Raw genomic sequence first — 24,137 nt, forward strand, 5'->3', positions numbered from 1 at the left:
TTTAGGGTTTTCCTTGATCGTAGAAAGCTTTAGGGTTTTCCTTGATCATATAGTGAAGATTAGTGGGAAGCAGAGGATTGGAAAGCTTTAGAAAACTAGCAGAGGCCAACTTTAAAAAAAAAAAAGTACAAAGTGGGGAGATGATGAAATGAGGGTAAGCTAGCTGGTGATAGAAAAGAAGATTGCAAGAGATTGTATTTCTAACACAAAAGGTAAGAGAGAGGCAAGAGTGGACATTGGACAGCTGGGAAATGAAGCTGGAGAAATAATAATGGGAAACAAAGAAATGGCAGAGGAACTGAGTAGGTACTTTACATCAGTTTTCATGATGGAAGATACCACTAATAGACCAGAACTTGGAGAGTTGGGGGCAGAGGTGAGTGTCATGGCCATCTTAAAGAAAAGGTGCTGGGGAAACTGAAAGGTCTGAAATTGCATTAATTATCTGGATCAGAAGGGCTACACACCAGAGTTCTGAAGGAGATAACTGAAGAGATTGTGGAGGCATTGATATAATGATCTTTCAGAAATCACTGGAGTCAGGCAGGATCCCAGAGGACTGGAAATTGGCTAATATAATGCAAGTGTTTAAGAAGGGAGGGAAGCAGAAGACAGGAAATTATAGGCCTGTTAGCCTGACCTTGATTGTTAGGAAGATTGAGGATGAGGTTGCAGAGTACTTGGAAGTGCATAGTAAAATACGGCTGAGCCAGCATGTACTGCTGAGGCTCTATAAGGCTCTGGTCAAACCACATATAGAATATTGTGAACAGTCCTGGAGTCCCATACCTAAGGGAGGGCGTGCTGGCCTCGGAGGGGTTCCAGCAGAGGTTCACAAGAATGATCCCAGGGATGAAGGACTTGTCATTTGAGGAGCAATTGAGGACTCTTGGTCTATACATGATAGAGTTTAGCAGGATGAGGGGAATCTCATTAAAACATACAATATACTGAGATGCTTGGATTGAGTGGATATGAAGAAAATGTTTCCACCAGTAGTAGCGACCAAGGACACAGTCTTAGAGTAAAGGGACAACTCTTTAGAACTGAGATGAAGAGAAATCTCTTCAGACAGAGGGTGGTGAATCTGTGGACCTCATTGCTACAGAAGCCTGTGGAGGTTAAGTCTTTCAGTTCCTTTAAGACAAAAATCGATAGGTTCTTGATTAGTGAGAGGATCAGGGTTACATGAAGAAGACAGGAGAATGGACTTAAGAATCACGTCAGCCATGAATGAATGGCGGGGCAGATTCGATGGGCTGAATAACCTAATTCGCTCCAATGCCATATGGCCTCATTGTTCTTGTGCATGGACTGGACAAAGTTAAAAGGCAGGTACAGCAAGCAAATAGGAAGACCAGTAGTAGTGACAAATGGATGGGAGCATGAGTAAAACAGTCTTTAGAAACTGTTGTTTTGCAGTTGTAGTCTTTTTACCTAAGCCAGGATATATTTGCCCACAAGAAAGTGGAACAAAATTTCACCAGACCATGTCTTTGAGATAAAGGGATTTTCCATGTGTGTAGAATAGGCATTGCAAAGAACAATAGGTGATTTACCAAAGTTCTTAGCTTACTGCAAAAGAGGTTCCCCTGTGACTGTGGAACCTGCAACATCAGTTGTGGAATCAAGGGTTACTGGATGAAAGCAAGAAAGTGGAGTTGTGGATTATCAGATCTGCCATAATCTTGTTGAATGGGGTAGCAGTCTGATGGGCTGAATGGTCTACCTCTGCTCCTACAGTTTATGATTTTATAGTCTCAGATTGAGATTGGCCTTTTCGGACAGATTTTGTTTTATTTTATTCATTTTGAGGGATGGGGGCGTTGCTGGCTGGCTTTATAAGTCAAGGCATAGATTAGAAGGGATGTTACATTGGAGCTATATGGGACTTTGGTTAGGCCACAGCTGGAGTACTGTGTGTAGTTCTGGTCGCCTCACTATAGGAAGGATATGATTGCATTGGAGGGGGCTGCAGAGGAAATTCACCAGGATTTTGCCAGGATGGAGCAGTTTAGCTACAAGAAAGGCTGGATAAGCTTGGAACAAAAACAAAGTTGCTGGAAAAGCCCAGCAGGTCTGGCAGCATCTGTGAAGGAAAAAGCAGAGTTAACGTTCCAGTCCGGTGACCCTTCCTCAGAACTTTTTTGCATCTTATGGGACTTGATGCCTGAAAGGAAAAGAAAAAGTTTCTTGTTAGCATGACAAATGAGCCGGAGGATGAAGCGGAACTGCGAAGTGGTGCAGCCCTGAGCCTAAGCTTGGATTGTTTTCTTCGGAGCAGAGAAGGCCAAGAGGGAACCTGATAAAGGTGTATAAGATTATGAGGAACATGGACAGGCTGGATAGAAAGTAGCTGTTCTCCTTAGTTGAAGGGTTAATAGCAAGGTGGTACACCTTTAAGGTGAAAGGCGGGAGATTTAGCAGGGGTTTGAGGAAAAGGTTTTTCACCCAGAAAGTGTAGGGGTTCTGAAATATTCTTATTGGAAGGGTGATTGTGGCAGTGATCTCACAATTTTTAAAAGTACTTGGATGAGCACTTTAAATGTCATGTTTGAGGCTGTGGGTTTAGTGCTGGAAAGTGGGCCTTGTGTAGATTCAATGCTGTTTTGACAGTACAGACTTTTTGGTCTGAAAGGCCTCTTGCGTGCTGTATGTCTCTATGATTCTGTGATCCCATGCAATAGTGCTTATTACCTTCAGACTGTCCATGTGTAATGTACACAATGTGACATGCATTCCATTGAAAATGCTTGGCCAGTGAAAATTACGGATGGAATGCTCATGGTGAAGACCTACGTCAAATATCTGACTGAAATTAAGGAAGGAACTGGAGAACTAGTTTTAGGACTGTTTTCTTTTCCTGTTTTCAGGGAGATGAAGAGTTTGACCTGACACCTGCTGAAATTCTGTACCAGGGTATACTACCCAGTCTGCCTCAATACATGGTGAGCCTAAAGTCTCTTACGGTATCCTTTTGCACAGAATTATATAGAAAATCTTCGACAACAATAGGCCAATCGAGATAACAAGACAAAGTCACCAAAGTCCAAAGGGACCATAGGGCTGCTCTTTCATGAGAGAAACGACTGGTGGTGAATTTAACCTGAGGGTCACCATGTCTTCATAAGCTTTCTCTGCCATTAGTGCACCACTGGAGCCTCCTTCCGTCCTTCCTCAATTAAGATGACTTGTATCTAGCTTCCCCTTCAATGCATTTGTACTGTTCAACTCAGTTGTTGTCTTTTACTTATCTAGAAATAAAACCTCGTGCTTATTTTGCTTTTATATTCTCCTTTTTGACCTGCCTTACTACATATTGCTAGATCCCTTTGCACCTTTAACTGATTTAGATCATTATTTTCCAAGAATGCATGGTCTCCTTATTTCACTCTTGCCAAAATATAAAACTCGCACTGTCCTTTATTGAAATTCATTTCCAATTTTTACTCCAAGTTTCATAATGCTGTTTATAATGTGTTGCAGTTTTCCTTAATAGTGACCACCCCCTTCTCTCCCCCTTTTTATTATTTGCAGATAATTCTGCAAATTATCTTAACTATGTGACTGCCTTTTTCTCCTTTGTATCCTGCTGCCAATTTGCTATCCTTTCAGCTGCTGGGCTTGTGATTCTACAGCCTCTAGCCGTATTGATGTATCATTCGTATGGTTTTTTAACAAAGTTTTTTTTTTGTAACTTAGATGTAGTATATCTCCTGTGTTTTGCTTTCTGTATTTCTGTTACCAACTCAAAGAATTCAGTGAGGCTGGTCAAGTAAAATTTTCACTTGAAATTCATGCTGAGTATTGGTGGTGATTACTTTTAGTATCTAGTATTTTGCCCTTTAGTACAGATTCCTTACAACTAATAGGTTAGCTTGACTGTTCTACTGTTCTGTAGACACGTGCCATCTCTCTAAATACAATTATGAGTTATAAAAGAACAAGAGAAGTACAGCACATGAACAGGCCCTTTGGCCCTCCAAGCCTGTTCTGATCATCGTGCCCTAACTAAGCTAAAAAAAAAAACCTTCTGGCCTTAATTGGTCCTTGTCCCTCTATTCCCTCCCTATTCATATAACCATCCAGATGCCTCTTAAATGTTGCCAACGTGCCCGCTTCCACCACCACTTCTGGCAGTGCATTCCAGGCTCCTACACACTCTGCATGAAAAGCTTCCCTCGCATAACTCCCTTAAACTTCCCCCTCTCACCTTGAACCTGTGCTGTCTTATAATTGAAACTTCAATCCTAGGAAAAAGTGTCTGATTGTCCACCTTATCAATGCCTCTCATAATTTTGTAGACCTCTATTAGGTCTCCTCTCAGCCGCTGTCTTTCCAGTGAAAACAATCCTAGTCTTTTTAATCTTTCCTCATAGCCAGCACCCTCGAGAATGGGCAACATCCTGGTGAACCTTCTCAGCACTCTCTCCAAAGTTTCCACGTCTTTCCGGTACTGTGGTGACCAAAACTGCACACAGTACTCCAAATGCAGCCTAGCAAGGGATTTATATAGCTGCGACATGTTTTGCAAACTCTTGTACTCCATGTCCTGGCCGATGAAAGCAAGCATGTCATATGCCGCCTTAATCACTTTGGCCACCTATGTGTCACTTATAGGGAACTGTGGACTTGCATGCCCAAATCCATCTGTATGTTAATGTTCCGAAGGGTTCTGCGTTTTGCAGCATAACTCACACCTAAATTTGATTCTCCAAAGTGCATCACCTTGCATTTGTCTGGTTTAAACTCCATCTGCCATTTCTGTGTCCAAGTTGCCAATCTAACTATATCCTGTTGTATCCTTTTACAGTCGCCAGCACTGTTGTCATCTACAAACTTAACTATCACACCACCCGGATTTTCCTCCAGATCATTGAAATATACCACAAACTGAGGATCTAAGACTGATCCCTGAGGAACACCATTGGTTACCAGTTTCCATTATGAAAAACACCCTTCCACCACTACTCTCTGTCTTCTATGACCGAGCTAGTTTTGTATCCATCTAGCCAGCGCACCCCAAATCCCACGTGAATTTAGTTTTTGTAACAATCTGCCATGTGGGACTTCATCAAAAGCCTCACGACAGCCCATAAAACTACATCCACAGCTCTTCTCTCATCAATTATTTTTGTCACCTCTTCAAAAAAGAAATCAAGTTGGTGAGACAGTATCTTCCCTGTGAAAAAAACATGCTGCCTGTCACTAATAAATCCATTTTCTTCCAAATGTGCATATAACTTGTCCCTCAGTATCTTCTCAAAGAGCTTCCCCGCCACAGACGTCATGCTCACCAGCCTATAATTTCCTCTGCTGCTTTTCTAAAACAAGGGAACAACAGCGGCTAATCTCCAATCCTCCGGAACCTCATCTGTGGTCAAAGATTGTGAAGATATCTGCTAATGCCCCAGCTAATTCGTCCCTTGCCTCTCGTCATAACCTGGAATAGATCCCATTTGGCCCTAGGGACTTGTCTAACTTAATGCAATTTAGGATACCCAAAACTTCCTCCTTCAATATATTGAGCTTTGAGTATATTCACACACTCATTCCTGACCTCAACATCAGTCATGTCCTTCTCCTCGGTGAATACTGATACAAAGTACTCATGAAGAATCTCTCCCACTTCCTGTGGATCCATGCATAACTTCCCTCCTTTGTCTTTGAGTGGGCCTACTCTTTCCATTGCTACCCTCTTTCTTGTAATGTATACATAAAAAAGCCTCGGGATTCTCCTTGATCCTGTTTGCTAAAACATTTCATGGCCCCTTTTAGCCTTCCTAATTCCGCGTTTAAGATCCTTCCTAATTTCCCAATACTCCTCAAGGGTTTCGTCAATTTGTAGCTGCTTAGACCTATCTTTATGCTTCCTGTTTCCTTTTGACCATGCTTACAATTTCCCTTGTCATCTTTGGTTCCCGGATCCTGCCATTCCTATCCTTCAGTTTTGCAGGGACATGCATATCCTGCACTGTAATCAACTGATCTTTAAAAGCCTCCCACATGTCAAATGTAGATTTGCCCTCAAATAACTGCTCCCAATCCACATTCCCCAATTTCTGTCTAATGTGGATGTAATTGGCCCTTGTCCAATTAAACACCCTCACCTGAGGGCCATTCTTGTCCTTGTCCATGAGCACTCAAAATCTGATGGAGTCATGGTCGCCAAGTCCAGAGTGCTCTCCTACTGAAACATCAATCACCTGTCCTGGCTCAGTCCCTAATACCAAGTCTAGTATGACCTCCTCTCTGATTGGATTGTCAATATACTGCCTCAAAAAGCCCTCCTGGACACATCTGACAAATTGCTTTCCATCCGAGCTCCTGACTCTAAGGGAGTCCCAGTCAATAATAGGAAATTTGAAGTCACTCGCCTGTCTCCCGTGGGCTGTTGGGAGGTCTATAGAAAACTCCCAACATTGGGATTTCACCCTTCCTATTCCTGAGCTCCACCCATAATGCCTCACTGCAAGATCCCTCCGATGTCTCCTCCCTCAACGCAGGTGTGATGTAATCCCTAATCAGCAAAATGCAACTTCCCCACCCCTTTTGTTTCCCTTTCTGTCCCGTCTAAAACAGCGATATCCTGGAATGTTGAGGTGCCAGTCCTGTCCCCCCTCGAACCATGTCTCCGTAATGGCAATAACATCATAATTCCATGTAGTAATCTATGCTCTTAGTTCATCTGGCTTACCTGTTACACTTCTTTCATTGAAGTAAATGCACTCCAGACCTCCTGTCCCTCTGAGCACTGCGATTTCCGTCTGCCTGCTCTTAGTCTGTGCTATGCATAGCTCACTCCCTCTTTTGTCCTCAGTCCCTGCAATTACTGGCCTGTTGTTCTGGTTCCCACACACCGCCACATAGTTTAAACCCTCCTGAAGAGCTCTGGAAACCCTCCCTCCCAGGATATTGGTGCCCCTCCAGTTTGGGTGCAACCTGTCCTCCTTGTTCCCACATTCTCCAAAAGACATCCCAATGATCTACATATCTAAAGTCCTCCCTCCTACACCAGCTCTGTAATCATGTCTTCAACTGTACTCTCTCTCTCTGTTTCTAGCCTCACTAGCCTGTGGCATGGATAGTAATTCTGAGATTACTACCCTGCTCGTCCTGCTTTTTAGCTCCCTGCCTAACTCCCTGAATTGGCCTTGCAGGACTCTTCCTTCTTCCTATCTATGTCATTTGTGTCAATGTGGACAATGACTTCTGTCTGTTTTACCTCCCATTTCAGGATGTCCTGTACCCGCTCAGAGACATCTGTGACCCTCGCATCAGGGAGGCAACAAGCCATCCTGGAGTCTTGTTCACAGCCACAGAAACACCTGTCTGTGCTCTGAGTCATGCACTACTATCACTCATCTGGACTTTGCCTTACCCCGCTCTACAGCAGAACTAGTTGTGGTACCACAGGTCTGGTTGCTGCTTGTACTATCTCCTGAGGGGCTATTCCTTCACCACCCCACTCCACCCCATATTATTCAAAATGGTATAGCTGTTTAAGAGGGGAATATCCACAGGAGACTCCTGCACTACCTGCAGCCTCTCCTGGCAGTCCCCTATCTATCTGTCTGAACCTGTGGTGTGATCACTTCCCTAAAGCTAGTGTCTGTCACCCTCTCTTACACTGCATTGTGTCCAGCTGCTTCTCCAACTGAACCACACGGCCTGTGAGGAGCTGCAGCTGGTCACGCTTGCTGCAGATATAGTTGTCAGGGACACTAGACTGCTTCCTGATTTCCTACATCTAGTAAGAGGAGCATACCACTGCCCTACCTGCCATCTCCGCCCTTGTACACTTCAAAAAAAAAAAATGAGAATCTTACCTTGCCTGTCATCCTTGCAGTGCTCTTTTGTTTTGGTTAGAAGAGGTCTCTGCTGCCCTCTGATTCGACGCTGTTCCTCGCGTCAATCACTGAGGGTGTCCTGTCGCGATCCGTTCCCTAGCCGTGGTGACTGCAGCACTGCCTCATGAAATCTGTCACTTGTCTAATGAAATCTTTTTTAACTCATCATTAACTTTGCATTGTAGTAGAATATTTTTCTTTCTTCGTAATACTTTGAATACATTTGTATTGTTCCTAATCTCATCTTACACTATCATGTCCACCAGATGTATCTTCCTGATAAACAATCAAAATAATGGTTTCATTTTACCATTTGGAATTGTAACCTGTAATTTTTCTCTCTCATCTTTTCTTTTTGGCCCAATTCCCAACTGAACAGTATTACCTCTCCAGTTGTAGAATATTTTGTTACTTAGTTTTATCCTAAAAGTTAAACAATTTAATTTCTTTGTTTCTCTTTGCATTTCCTATTTATACTTTTGACCTCCCACCTATACTTTTTGTTTTCTTCCTGATGCTCTGCCTGCTGTACATACTTGATCGTCAATCTCAACAGTGTTCATTTTAATCCTCAGTAGGAAATAGAAATAAAACTCTGGAGACGAGTTCATTGTCCATCATTCAGCAATAAATGTTGACCCAGACAGCGACGCTGCCATCTATGAGTGAATGAAACAATTTAAAGCAATGAAAACGAACATATTTAGAGAGATTGAAAAGTGGGAAGCAACAAATGAAGGAATATCAGATGTTATTATGTTAAAGATTTGAATATGTTTCTGATATGTTTTGCAAAGCAAAGATCTAATACAGTTAGACCTGTTCGAAACAAAAGAAACTGATGAAGTCAGAAATATGAAAATAAATGCTTACATCTTTCAGTACTTGAAAGGAGTATAGACAATAACTTACAATGCTTTAGCAGTACAAAGCAGCCACATCATCCAGCTGCTGTTTTACCTAATCTGCAACACCAGCACATCTAGTCTGCAAATGATGTTGGTTTTACATTGCTGTAGCTCTGCCTGCTGAGGAGAGGTTAAATATAGGCTGTAATTGAAAAATGAAAAAAAAAAAATTTTCTAAGCCCTTGGTTTCCCAATGGCATTTAAGTAAAGTGACTAGCGTGGTAGAGTTGTGCTCCATTGTCAAGCTTGATTGATAGCACTCAGCATGACAGAACCAATTTCCCTTGCAACTTGCTTGGTGTTCCCTCTAGGCTGCACTCTAAACTTTCTCTGCAAAAATTGGCCTCTTTAAGTTATTACTTGTGTGTGTCGTCATCTTGTTTTGTACAGGATTTAATTGTCATTATTTAAACTCAGATTATAGTTCAGCAAACAATTGTTTAGGGTAATTAAGGTTTAGAGATGCTAGGTGAAAAACAAAGAACTGTCGACACTGGAAATCTAAAGCAAAAACAACTTGCTGGAGAAACTCTGCAGGTCTGGCAGCATCTCTGGAGAGAAAGCAGAGTGAACATTTCAGGCCCAGTGATCCTTCTTCAGAGCGAACTGTCCTCCTCTCCACATATGCTGTCAGACCTGCAAATGTTTTCCAGCAGTTCTATATTTAAGACAGACTTTTTTTAGGAGGAAAACATTTTAAGATTATTTTCTTCTTCAATTTCTTCCATCAATTCTTCCCCACAGATTGCTTTACTAAAGATCCTTCTGGCTGCAGCCCCAACCTCAAAAGCAAAGACTGATTCAATCAATATTCTTGCAGATGTCCTGCCAGAAGAAATGCCGTAAATATTCCTTTCTCTTTAGTATTAGGAACTTTAATCTCCCACTTGTTGTTCTATTTCATTCTTTTCAGTAAATCGTTGTTCTTAATTTTCATGAAGTATAGAGACTGGAACTTAACTGGAAGTAACTTAGTGAAAACTTATTTTCATTTAATTATTGCAATGTTTGATGGTATCTTAGTAAGGTACAGTTGTGTTCTGGATATGTGAGATCACATTCTTTTGCCAAGCTGGACTTGATCAAAAGCAAGTTGCTGATAATCCCGGAAATCTGAAATATGAAAAAAAAATGGCTGGGAATGGATGTTACGGTGCCATGTTTCAGATAAATGATTTTTTTTTAAAATAAACCCAAGATGTTAACTCTCTTTCTGTCCCTAGTTGTTGCTTCCCCTGCAGAGTATTTGCAATATTTTCTGTTTTTGTTGTCCTTGAATCCTGTTCCCTGTCAGATAACGTGTCATTCTTAGGCCCTCAACCGAGAGGCTTTTCTTATTTCTTTATCTTGTGTCACACACATTATTTTATTACCCCTTGCACAGAAGCAAGGATGTCTTGCTGCAATTAAACAGGGTATTGGTGAGATCACATCTGGAATGTTTCATTTAGGTTTAGCCTCCTGTCTGGGGAAAGAAGCTGTTCTATAAGAGGGAGTGCAGTGATGGTTTGTCTGATTCCTGCGGTGGTGGGACTGATATGTGAGGAGACTTTGAATCAGCTAGGATTACATTCACTGGTATACAGAAAAATGAGGAGCAATCTATAAAATTTTAACAGCCAATCAAGGATTCGATGTTAGGGGAGTCCAGAACCAGAGATCACAGTTTAAGGATATGGGGTAAACCATTTAGGACAAAGTTCAGGAGAAATTTCTTCAACCAAAGAGTGGTGAGCTTGTGGAACTTGCTATCACGGAATGCAGCCAAGGCCAAAGCATTGTATGATCTTAAGAAGGACCTGGATATCACATTTGGTGCTGAAGGGACCAAATGATATGGAGGAAAGCGGGTACACGCTATTGAGTTGGATGATTGATCATGATAATGAATGGTCGAGCAGGCTCGATGGGCCAAATGGCCTGCTCCTACTCCTAGTTTCTATGTTTCTGTATTAACATGGTGATATGATTTTTATCCTAATAGTACCACTGTGCTGCAGAGTATGAAACTTGGAGTTGATGTCAACAGACACAAAGAGATCATTGTAAAAGCAATTTCTGCTGTCTTGTTATTGTTACTTAAGCACTTCAAACTCAACCACATCTATCAAGTAAGTAATGCTGTTATGTTACCTAAGTAATTTGTTAATAATTATTAGTGGTAAGTATTGTTTGGTGTACAATATTTTTTCTAACGTTTTGCTTCCACTTCTTCTGTCCCGAGGGTGTCATATCATTGTTAGGGTCCTAGTCATTAATCTCTTTCTGAAATATTCATTCAGGGACATGAGCTTCACTGGTTGACGCAACATTTACTGCCCGACTCTAGTTTTCCTTGAGAAGATGTGGTGAGCTTCTTCGTGAACAGCTGTAGTCCATTTGGTGTAGGCATGTCCAGAATACTGTTAGGGAGGAAGTTCAGGTTTTTGACACAGTAACAGGGAAGGAATGTCCATATATTTCCAAGTTAGGAAAGTGAGTGGCTTGGGGGAAACTTGCAGATGGTTGTGTTCCCATACATCTGTTGGCCTTGTCCATATTGTATCTTATGAATCGTAATGCTCATGAGTGAGCCTAAGTCGAGAGTATCAGCTCAAAGCCCAAAGCATTCATTTTCTCCTCGTTGGCTGCATATGAATACTTGACAGTGAGCCAGTACTGATGAGGAGTGGGGTCTGTGCAGATTATTTTTGCTTCTAGCTTAGAGGCTTCAAAACTACTTGCAACTCTGCTATTGGAAATCAAAAATAGTCTTTTCTCAAGGGCTCCTATTGTGATTTATTTTTTGGTAGGGGGTTCCTCTTAGTTTTTGAGGCTCCTTTTTCATTTTCATTAACTTAATTTTTGGGTGATGCAATCATGTGGTAACATTACCTTCTGTATTTTGTTGATGTATGGGGTGTTTGTTTCAAACAAAAGTAGAATCTAGAATTGATTAATGGAGTTCTAGAGCTTGTACAACATGGATAGAGTCCATTCAGCCTTTGTGGCCATACCGATCATCAAGCATCTATCTATTCTAATCCTATTTTCCAGCATGTGGCCTGTAGCATATACTAGTTGTTTCAAGTATTCATCTCAGTAGCTCTTAAATGTCCTGAAGGCTCCGCCTCCATCACACTTTGAGGCAATGAGTTCCAGATACACACAATCTTCTGGATGAAAAATGTTTTCCTAAAATTCGCTCTGAACGTCCTCCTTACCTTTAAACTTTGCCTCCTAGTTATTGACCCTTTCTTTTATTATTCATTCATAGGATAAGGGCATCACTGGCTAGACCAGCATTTGTTGCCCATCCCTAATTGCCCAGAGGGCAGTTAAGACTCAACCACAGTGCTATGGGTCTGGAGTCACATGTAGGCTAGACCGGGTGAGGATGGCAGCTTCCTTCCCTAAAGGACATGAGTGAACCAGATGGATTTTTCCCCACAATCAGCAACGGTTCATGGACATCATTAGACTTTTAATTCCAGATTTTTTTTATTGAATTCAAATTCCACCATCGGCCGTGGTGGGATTGCACCTGGGTCCCCAGAGTATTACTTCGGTCTCTGGATTAACATTCCAGTGATAATACCAGTGGGCCATTGCCTCCTTTTCTACTGAGGGGAAATGTTTCTCCTCACATTTCCTGTCTGTGTCACTCAGAACTTTGTACACTTGACTGAGTATTCATCCTCAACCTTCTCTGCTCTATGGAAAACAATCCCAGCCTATCGAGTCAAATTGCTCCAGCCCAGGCAACATTTTGGTGAATCTGTTTTATACCCCCTCTAGTGCAATCATATCCTTCCTGCTGTGTGCAGATCAGTACTTCAGCTATGACCTGCCTAATGTTATGTACAGATCCATGGTAACCTCCTTGCCCTTTTATTCAGCGCTTTACTAATAAAGGCAAGTATCCCAAACACTGCCTTAACCAACTTTTCTACCTACCCTGCCATCTTCAAGGCTCCATGGACGTGCACATCAAGGTTTCACTGATCCTCTGTACTTCTCGGGTCCTACCATTCAACACGTACTTCTTTGTCTTGTGAGGCCTCTCAAAATCTATCACTCCTCACTTTTCACTACTAAGTTCCATTTGATGTTGTTCAGCTCATCGTCCTGTAGTCTAAGGCTTACCACCTCACTATTTGCCACACTGTCAATTTTTCTTTCATCTGCTAACTCGCTGATCATTACTGTCTTGAATGTTAATGTACACAAACACCAAAGGACCCAGCACTAAACTCTGTGGTATGCCACTGGACAGATGCTTCTGGGCACAAAAGCACTCTTTGGCCGTGACTTCCCCCACCCCCCCCCCCCCCCCCCCCCCCCAAAATAAAACCTACCACTAAGTCCTACCACTCCTTCTTGAATATGTCTAATGACCTGGCCCCAACAGCTTTCTGTGGTAGAGAATTCCACAGGTTCACAACTCAGTGAAGAAATTCTTCCTCATCTCAGTCCTGAATGGTTTATCCCTTATTCTTAGACTGTGACCCCTCATTCTGGCCTCCCCCAACATCGGGAACATTCTTCCCGCATCTAGCCTGTCCAGTCCTGTCAGGATTTTATATATATCTATGACATTCCCCCTCATTCTTCTATATTCCAGTGAGTACAAGCCCAGTTGATCCCGTCTTTCCTCATATGTGAGTCCTGCCATCCCAGGAATCAGTCTGGTGTTCCTTCGCTGGACTCCCTCAATAGCAAGAATGTCCTTCCTCAGAATAGGAGACCAAAACTGCACACAATACTCAAGTTGTGGCCTCACTAAAGCCCTGTATAACTGCAGGAAGACATCCCTACTCCAGTACTGGAATCCTCTCGCTATGAAGGACAGCCTGCCATTAGCTTTCCTCACTGCCTGCTGCAACTGCTTTAGCGACTGTTCGGCCATGACACCCGGGTCTCGTTCTACCTCTCCTTTTTCCTAAACTGCCACCATGCAGATAATCTGCCTTCCTGGTTTTGCCACCTCACATTTATCCACATTATATTTCATTTGCCAAGTATTTGCCCACTCAGCCAGTCTGTCCAAGTCACCCTACAACCTCTTAGCATCCTCCTCATAGCACACACTGCCACCCAACTTAGAGTCATCTGCAAATTTGGAGATATTGCGTTCAATTCCTTAACCAAATTGTTAATGTATATTGTGAACAGGTGAGGTCTCAGCACTGAACCCTGTGGTACCCCACTCTTCACTGTCTGCCAGCCAGTTCTCTATCCATGTCAATACATTATCTCCGATACCATGAGCTTGAATTTTGTTTACTGATCTCTTGTGTGAACCTTGTCAAAAGACTTTTGAACGTCCAGATACAAAACACCTACTTGATTCACCCTTGTCCAATCTACTGGTCACATCCTCAAAAAATTCTAGAAGATTTGTTAAGCATGATTTGCCTTTAGTGAATCTGTGCTAACTTAGCCGATTCCGTCACAACGTCCGAATGCTAAGTTATTACATCCTTAATTGTTGACTCCAGTTTCCCCACCACTGATGTCAGGCTAATCAGCTAATAATTCCCCATTTTCCCTCACCTTCCTTTTTTTAAAATGTGGGGTGACATTAGCTGTCCTCCAGTCTATTGGAACTCTTCCAGAATCTACGGAATGCTGGAAAATGATCACCAATGCTTCCACTATTTCTAGGGCCACTTCCTTAAGCACTCTGTGTTACAGAGCATCTGGCCCTGGGGACTTATTGGGTTTTAATTCCCATCAATTTCCCCAATACCATTTCTTACAAATAAGGATTTCCTTCAGTTCCTCCTTCGTGCTTGATCCCCGAACCTGGTATTTAAGGAGGGTTATTTATATCTTCCTTAGTGAAGACAGATTCAAAGTATAGATTCTTGACTAACCTGCTATGCGAAATCTTGTCAAACGTCTTATTGAAGTCCATGTGGACTACGTCAACTGCATTTGCCTCATCTATGCATCTAGTCCCACCTTGAAAAATTCAAACAAATTTGTTAGGTGTGTTCTTCCCCCTTACAAAGCCATGCTGAATATCCTTGATTAATCCTTGCCTCTCCGACTGGAGATTAATTTTGTCCCTGAGAATTTTTTCCAGAAATTAATAATAATTACTATCTTCAATAATCATCACAACCTCATAAACCACAATACACCAGATAGCATTAATTTAGTGGATGCCATACTGATTAAACTGGCACAAGACAACAGGCATAAGTGAGCAGCAAAAGATTTTTAAAATAATTGGTGTGCACTTCAACACAGAAAGCAATCATCCTTTACACTTGTCACAAACTGATGAGTTCACAACAGAGCTATCTATGATTATCTGTAATGCATTCATTGCAACTCAAGTAATGCATTCATTGCAACTCAAGTAATTCACAATATATGAAATACTTGTGATAACACACACATGCAAATATTTGTGAAATAAAACTGTTCAGTGTTAAATTGTCTAATTCATTTTGTGTTCTTTACAATAGTATTCACTATTCTTTCATTGAAAAATTTAAAACTGTTTCACTTACTTTGAAGTCCCTCTCTTTTCCACCTCCTTTGAAGACCTTCTATCTGTTTTGAAGGCATTCTGTTTCCACTTTGCAGTCCTACTGTCTTCTTGCAGCACCAGTGCCTCCCCTGAAGACACTTATCCCCACCTTTTGCAATCCTTGCTTTTTTCCCTCCTGCCCCCTTCACAATTTTGAATGCCTCTAGCAAGCTTGATTTCACTTTGTGCTACAAAGAAGTGATCTCAGTTTGTCTGCTCTGACCTCGTGTCTAAAACTCCACATCTCTGGACTCGTAGTGAATTTCTTCTGTGTACTCTTCCTGACATTTTTTTCCTTCAGCTTACATCCAAATCTCCACCTAACTGAAACCTTACTAATGATTTTATAAGACTTAATATTATCTCTTCAATTTTAAACACCACACCCAGTCTATAAAATCACATAACTGCATTAATGAGCTGATACCCAGAGCCATCAGTTCAGGTATCACGGTTGCACATTATGAAGTTAAACTATTGAAATCGCACCAGAAAAATAGCCATGAAAATTGGCGAATTATTGTAAAAATGCAACTTGTACCCTTTTAAAAAAGGACCCTGCTATGCCTATTATGACACAAATTTTACGGGACTGGATTATAATTTATTGCCCGCCCCTAACTGCCAAGAGGGCGCTTAAGATTCATCCACATTGCTGTAGGCCAGACCAGGCAAGGACTACAGATCTCTTACTCTAAGTAACATTAGTGAAGCAGATGGCTTTTTATGGCAATTGACAACGGTTTCATGGCCACCATTAGACTAGCTTTTTATCCATTATCTTTTATTACATTCAAATTTTATCATTTACCATGATGATATTTGAACACAAGTTCCCAGAACATGAACTTGGCGTTATGAATTAGTTGTCCAATAGCATTATCACTTGCATCACCACTTCCCTTTAATTTACCGAATGCTAACAGCTTAATTGGGATGAGTAATAGGAATTGCAGCAACTGATTTGCTCACGGCAAGCACGCATGACACGATGAAAATGACCAACTAATATATTATTAATTAATGTTAAATAAATATTTGCCAAGACGCAGGTTAACTTCCCTGCTGATTTTCAACATAGTTGAAGACAATACAAAGATGATACAGAGGGATAATAGCATCACAGAATCCTTTATAGTGCAGAAAGAGGCCATTCAACCAATCAAGTCTGCGCCAGACATTCAAAAAGCATCCCATCCCTCATCAAAGAACAAAGAAAATTACAGCACAAGAACAGGCCCTTTGGCCGTCTAAGCCTGCGCCGATCCAGATCCTCTATCTAAACCTGTCGCCTATTTTCCAAGGATCCATATCCCTCTGCTCCCTGCCCATTCATGTATCTGTCTAGATACATCTTAAATGACGCTATTGTGCCCGCCTCTACCACTTCCGCTGGCAACGCATTCCAGGCACTCACCACCCTTTCCTCGTAACCCTGCATTTACCATGGCTAATCCACGCAGCCTGCACATCATTAGACTGTGGGAGGAAATCTGAGAACCCATTAGAAACCAACACAGACACAGGGAGAATGTGCAAACTCTACACAGTCGTCCAAGGCTGCAATTGAACCCAGGTCCCTGGTGCTGTGAGGCAGCAGTTCTAACCACTGTGCAACCTAATGTGGACATTCTGTTTAGAGAGAGGAGTCTGAACTATTAAATGAAATAGGCACCATAAGAATACATCTACCGTAAGGACTGACCTCCTTGAAGGTGGCTAAATTGGGACTGGATAAATTGTATCCTCGGCTGATATAGGAAGCCAGGGAGAAAATGTAAATGCTCTGAGGAATATTTTCCAAACCTCACTCGATACAAGCGAGGTACCAGAAGATTGGAGGTCTGCAAATGTTGTACCATTATTCAGAAAATACTACATAATTATAGGTCATTAGTCCACCCTTGGTTGTGGACAGATGTTGAGGTAAAAGGATTCATTGTTTCTTGAAAAGGCACAGATTAATGAGGGATAGACTAAATGATTATACACCAGTCAGTCTGACTTCATGCAGGCTATTTGTTGGAATCATTTTTGAGGTGAAGCTACAAGAAGCTATGAAAATTAGTGTGCTTAAAGTTTTGTTTTCCTTGGCAGAATTGATATGATATTGAACTTTATTCTCTTTTCTTGTCCGGCAGTTTGAATACATGGCACAGCACCTGGTTTTTGCCAATTGCATTCCACTTATTTTAAAGTTTTTCAATCAAAACATCATGTCCTACATTACAGCAAAGAACAGGTGAGGGTCCTGAATTCGTTCTCTGTATTTACATGGTGTATTGTATTCAATCCTTCTGATAGTGGGAACAGTTTTAAACTCGTTGCATAATAAGTACATTGCACAAGGATCAAACGTTTGTGCCCATGTGGTTTGCTACAATGCTTTCTCAGTTGTCTATATGAGTGTCAAAACAGAAAGAACGACCTCTCTAACGTAGAAACTTAAGGATGTGAGTGGAAGTGGACAATTTGGCCCTTTGAGCCTGCTTTACCATTCAATAAGATCATGGTTGATCTGGATGTGGTCTCAATTCCACTTTCGTGTCTCTCCTCCTGATTCCCTTTCTAACGAAATGTATTGAATTCAAGCCTTGAATAAAGCCATTGACCCAGCTTCAGCTGTTTTCTGCGGAAGAAAATTCCACAGGTTAGCTGCCCTCTGAGACAGCATTATTTTGTTCCTAATCTATCTGAAAAATGTGATCTCTTTTTGGTAAATTGTGTCCCCTATTTCTATCTGTCCTGTAAGGAGAAATCCTAAGTTAGAAATCCTTCTTGTGATGCCTCCTCAGGATATTAATGTTTTAGTAGATTCACCTCTCATTCTCCTGATCTCCAATGAATAAAGGCCCAGCCTGTTCAACCTTCCTTCATTGAATAAGCCCCTTCATCCCAGAAATGAGTCAAGGAAATCTTCTTTGAGCTGCTTCTAATGCAGTTATGTTGTTCTTCAAATTTGTGCAAACTACTTCAGATGCAATTTCATCAAGGTCCTGTAATGCTGTAGTAAAATTTCCGTACTCTCTCACCAATATTATACCATGTGAGATAGGGGCAAATTAAACTTTTTCACCTATCATTCAATCGTGGCTGCTTTGTTTCTCAAACCCATTTTCCTGCCTTCTCCTGGTAATCTTTGATCCATTTACCAATCAAGAACCTATTCTTTATTCATTCGTGGGATGAGGGCGTCGCTGACTAAACAGCACTTATTGCCCATCCCTAATTGCCCAGAGGGCAGTTCAGAGTCAACCACATCGCTGTGGGTCTGGAGTCACATGTAGGCCAGACCAGGTAAGGATGGCAGTTTCCTTCCCTAAAGGACATTAGTGAACCAGATGGGTTTTTCCAACAATTGACAATGGATTCATAGTCATTATTAGACTCTTAATTCCAGATATTTATTGAATTCCAATTCCACCATGGTGGGATTCAAACCCAGGTCCCCAGAACACTATCTGGGTCCCTGGATTAACAGCCCAGTGACAATACCACTAGGCCATCACCTCTCCTTTGTCTTAAATACACATAATGACTTTGCCTCCACAGCCCTCCGCAACAATGACTTCCACAGATTAACCACCCTCTGGCTGAACAAATCCCTCTTCATGTCTGTTCTAAAGGGTTGTCCATTCACTGTGAGGCTGTGCCCTCGGGTCACAGTCTCTCCTATTAATTGAAACATCTTCTCTACGCCCACGCTATCCAGGCCCCTCAATATTTTGCAAGTTTCAATTAGGTCTTCAACCCCGCCCCCCACCTTCCTTCGTCACGAGGCTCAGAACTGCTATCAATATTCCTAACACAGCCTGACCAGAGTCTTATATGGCCACAGAAGTACATTTCTGCTCTTGTATTCTAGCCCTCTTGAAATGAATGCTAACATTGCATATGCCTTTCTAAATGCCAAGTTAACCTGCATATTAATCTTGAAAGAATCCTGAAGTAGAACTCCCAAGGTGGAAACCTTTACCTATTTAGAAGATAGCCTACACTTCTATTCTTCCTACTAGAGTGTATAACCCCACACTTTCATACATTGTATTCTATCTGCCACTTCTTTGCCCCCATTCTTGTCCTGTCCAAGGCCTTCTGCAGCCTCCCTGCTTCCTCAGCATTACCTTTCCCTCCACCTATTCCATTTGCCTTCCTAATCACAAGTTTTACCTTCAAACTGACTTTCGTGATTCATGTACCACAGCCTCTGCACCTCTAAATCCTGCAGTCTATGTCTATTTAAATAGCGTAGTCTTCCTGCCAAAGTAATTGCATGCTACTTCTTCCAAATTTTCACCCATTCACTCAACCTACCTACATCCCTTTGCAGTCTCTCGATCTCCTCCTGACAACTTGCTTTCTTTCCTGGCTTGGTGTCATGAGCAAATCTAGATACCTACATTTGATTCTTGCATCCAAATTGTTGATATAAATTGCTAATAGCTAAGGCCCCAGCACTGATCCCTGTAGCACTACAGTAGCTAAAGCTTGCTGACCAGAGAGAGACCCATTTACCCCAATTCTGTTAGCTACCCATACATCTGTTCATTCTAATATATTATGCCTTACACCATTAACTCTTATTTTGTCATAACTTTCGATGTTGCTGTTTATCAAATGCCTTTTGCAAATGCGCCACATCCACAGTTCCTTGACCACTGGGTTAAAATAGGTAATTTGTGTAGAATTAATGAGCGATAACTTGTCCCACTATTTCATGGAGCTGGTACGTGAATGCACCAAACCCACTTCTCTTTTTTGAAAACACATTTTAAATGTTCAGCATTAATCAATGTTTTCCTAGCTGAAGCAGTAAAAATAAGTGGCACATAAATACAGTCCATTTGAACTACTCATTGCTGAGGTATAATTTAAGCCCCTGCATTTATTTATATATTTTCTTCTTTATTCATGAATATTTTGGTATCGTTTGCAGGGCCATATTTGCTACCAATTGCTGTTGAATTCAGTGAATTGTTAGGGCTTTTCAGCAGGCAGTTACAAGTCAACCACACTGCTGTAGATCTAGAATCACATGCAAGCCAGACCAGGAAAGTATGACAAATTTCCAACCCTAAAAGTCATTGGTGAACCCGATGGGTTTTTACAACAATCAATGATAGTTGGCAATGTGTTATCACTGAGAATATTTTTAATTTCCAGATGTATTGAGTTCTAAACTTCTCCTGCTGCAGTGTGGGATTTGAGCCCGCAAACTCCAACCATCTTTGGATTATTAGTCCAGTGGCATTATCAAGACTACACCACCCTCTTTGTCATTCTTAGGATAGGGAGGGGAAGTTATCAAATTTCATTCGTCAGTCACTGTTGAAAATAATTGTTAGCACACAAGATGTAAGTGCCAAACTAAGCTAGAATGCTGCACACGAAAGAATAGTTGAATAATTTAATATAATAGAACAATCATGACATGAAAATTGCCATATAAATAATGTTAATTATGCTGTTAGTACTGTGGAATCGAATCTCAGAAGAAAATTAATATATTCTTACTCATTTTTATCAAACTACTATTAGCTACACTTTCTCTGAATAAAATTTACAGACATCTCTCATCTTTCTGCGCCACCCTTACTGTAAATAGCACAGTTAAAAAGACTTCTTGCTAATCTGTGGGGATTCTATCATCTTGTATCTGAGCAACGACTCAGCATGTGCATTTTGTGAAATTCTGTGCACGTAGGCTGTGAATTGATTGTTTGTTTTTAAAAATCTCAAATATCAAGTATATGTCTGTAGGATTCTTGGATATGCAAAATTACCCTAATTATAAATTTGAGTGTAAGGCCCCACTATTCTATCTTTGCTATTCTGTCAAAGCCTTCAAACATGAATTTTCAATAAATTGTCTTCTACATTTTGTAACTCTATCTGAATTTGCTAACCGCAGCATCCTACTTTGCAATGTTCAGATTCATCCGATTGGAAAACTCATACCACAAGCATAGAATGATGGACAAATTAAGTTCTAATCAGTGAGATCATCCCTTGACTTTGAATTGAGTTGTGATGAGCAAAACACAAGTGAGATAGAATCTCCGGAGAGATTTAATGACACAATCATGGCATTGATTCTTGATGTTAAATGGAATGATGATCAGTTTCAGTGTAGTTTCTCAAGTACTGAAGGAGCTCGTATATACATCTAGCAAGACCGAGACAACATTCAGTAGGTTGGCAAGTGGCTAGTAACATTCATCCTGCACAGTTGCCAAAAGATGACCGTGCTATGTCGCAGTGGGCTAGTATACTGGAATTCAAGCCCTGTTATTTATTCCTGGAGTTGGGACAAAAGTTTTTTTTTAATCTACATATGCACGATTCCCTAATTTCCCTGTCTTTTAGACCAGATTGACAGAAAGCATGGACCAGATTTCTGTACTTAACAAGAATTACCATTTATTACAAATAAACAAATTCTATTTACAGAAATAGTTATAAACCATCAACATCTAGCTCTACTAGCTAAAACTCTAACTCACTTATAAAGCTCCCCTGTCTCCCCCAAGACTGCTCTTTAGTCGTCCTCCTTGCTTGCAGGAAGTACACAGCAACTGGCTCAGGCTTGTAGTGTCCCTGACTTACTGGTTAAAAGCAACAGCTTACAGCAACTGATGAGGCAAAATAAACTGGCTGACTTCAGGCTTGAGATGTATTTTTAGTGCAGAGAAAAGAAGTCAGATGACTTCTGACCAAACATTCATTATTTAGCTACCTGGGAATCTGTCACATTTTTGTTGGCAGGCAGAGGCCTTTGTCGACAGCATCTAGTCCCCATTGCTTGGAATGAGGTTCGATTCACTCTAGGAGCCAGCTCTGAGCTAGTTGGGTCAGTGTTGTGTACTATGCAGGATATTGTCTATCGTGGAGTTATTTCAGTGGCATACAGAGATAAACATGACTCAAATAGATTTGCTGGTAACAGTCGACATTGAATTGGGGTAAGCATTTCTGGCATCATACCGCTATTTGCGAAGCTTGACTCATTCAATCCTGCCATCGAAGACTGGGCCAGTATGTGGAAAAAATGCATTATTTTTTTCCGGACAAATGACGTTGGGGCAGATGCAAACTAACGAGTAATTCTCCTGATAACTTATGGACCTGCTCTTTTTCAGTTATTAGAAGCCTGACTTTCTCTGAAGCACCAGATAGTAAAACCTTTCAAAAGTTGATGGATTTAGCTGAGGAATGTTATGACCCTAAGCCGCCTGTAAATCTAAAACGCTATTGGTTTTACTTGGCAGTTTGAGAACCAGGGGAATACGTATCGGGATTTTTGACGAGGTTAAGATTACTGATAGAGACGTGTGATTCTGGTTTAACCTTAAGTGAGATGCTGAGAAACGGTTTGGGATGTGAGATTAATGATGTGACCAAAAGCGCCCGCTAGGTGAAGCCCAACTGGATTTCAAACAGGCACTACAACCAGCTTTGTCATTAGAGAATCCGGCAAGTGGAGCTTATGAGTTATGAGTTACAGGATACAGGACACCCTTGCCAGGCCAACTGAGCCTGGGGGGCACCACTTGAGAGAAGGCAATTGCATAGCCTTAATCAGGACATATTCTGAACACAGACTCTAGGTCAGCCCAAAGCAAAACCCGTAATTTTCAAGATCTGGGCTGGTAATCCATTGTTGTTGCTGCTGGTATGCAGACTCGAGACAGCAAAAGAGTCCCACTAGGCCTAAACTGAGTAAAGGGAATTCACATCAGTATCGAAGAGAGTGCACACCCTGGAAAGCTCACCCACAACGGGTTTGGAACAGTTAAATTGTTTAGCAACATTCAAATGAGAACGAATCAAAGTAAACATCTGGTTAAATGGTCACCCAGTTCTAATGGAGTTCGATACCTATATGGCTGTATCATTGATTGCAGACCCAATCTTTACCAAGTTTTCGCTCCGGACTCCAACTCTTAAGTTTGCATAAGACCTCTGCCAGGCTGAGACCCTATACCCAGGAGCCCCTACAGATTAAGGGTACAAATTTGGTTCCGGTTTCTTATGAGAAGCAGCTGGTTCAGTTAGCACTGATTGTAGTAAAGGGCTGGAGCCCCAGCTTGATGGGGCAGAATTGATTGAGAAAGATTCACCTTGATTGGCTCAACATTTTTTGATTAGAAAATGGCTGCCTGAGTGAAGCCCTAATTAAATACCCGAAAGTTTTTCCAGAAAAGTCTAGGATTATCAAAAGGGTCAAAGCCACCTTACATGTTGATCAAGAATCAATTCCATGATTCTGCCAGGGCCGCCCATGCCATTTGCCTTATGCGCAAAAGTAGAGGCAGATACTAGAAGGCTGATAAGCAAAGAAATCATCAAACGCATACAGTTTGCAGAATGGGCACCAGTCATACTGATTTGGAGCCCAACAGGTCAGTTCACCTTTGTAGGGATTTCAAATAAGCAGTAAACTGCTTTTCGCAGCTGGAGAAATACCCAGTCCCTCCCATAGAGGACATGTATGCAAAACGGGCAGGGTGGTTACTGTCCTTCACATGGACATGAACCATGCATACCAGCAATTGCAATTAGATGAGGATTCTGAGAAGTATGCTAAATTAATACTCTTAAAGGTTTGTACCAATATACCAGACTGCCATTTGGGGTGTCATCAGTCTGTGCCATTTTCCAGTGGACGATGGAGAGCCTTTTATAACGTCTGTCCAGGTCACCATTTATTTGGATGACATGCTAATAACCGGCAAGCCCAATAAAAATCATTTGGAGAACTTGGATAACAAGGTGCAGAGCTGGATGAACACAGCAGGCCAAGCAGCATCAGAGGAGCAGGAAGGCTGACGTTTCGGGCCTAGACCCTTCTTCAGA

General features: G+C 41.5%; 1 protein-coding gene across 8 annotated transcripts in view; it reads left to right on the forward strand.

The window, feature by feature from the left end:
• The window catches only part of strip1 (striatin interacting protein 1), a 220,487-nt gene that overhangs the window by 123,008 nt on the left and 73,342 nt on the right, over window positions 1-24,137 (forward strand). For all 8 annotated transcript variants that reach the window (XR_007264746.1, XR_007264745.1, XR_007264743.1 and 5 more), the window contains exons 14-17: window positions 2,874-2,948; window positions 9,503-9,600; window positions 10,743-10,869; window positions 17,423-17,523. Coding sequence is in view for 2 of the 8 variants with exons in the window: in XM_048611980.1 (XP_048467937.1) it covers window positions 2,874-2,948; window positions 9,503-9,600; window positions 10,743-10,869; window positions 17,423-17,523 (401 nt within the window). In the remaining 6 variants the exon portion in view is untranslated. The remainder of the gene's footprint in view (window positions 1-2,873; window positions 2,949-9,502; window positions 9,601-10,742; window positions 10,870-17,422; window positions 17,524-24,137) is intronic.

The sequence above is a fragment of the Rhincodon typus genome, chromosome 25 (genome assembly GCF_021869965.1).
Source record: "Rhincodon typus isolate 14 chromosome 25, sRhiTyp1.1, whole genome shotgun sequence".
Classification (NCBI taxonomy): domain Eukaryota; kingdom Metazoa; phylum Chordata; class Chondrichthyes; order Orectolobiformes; family Rhincodontidae; genus Rhincodon; species Rhincodon typus.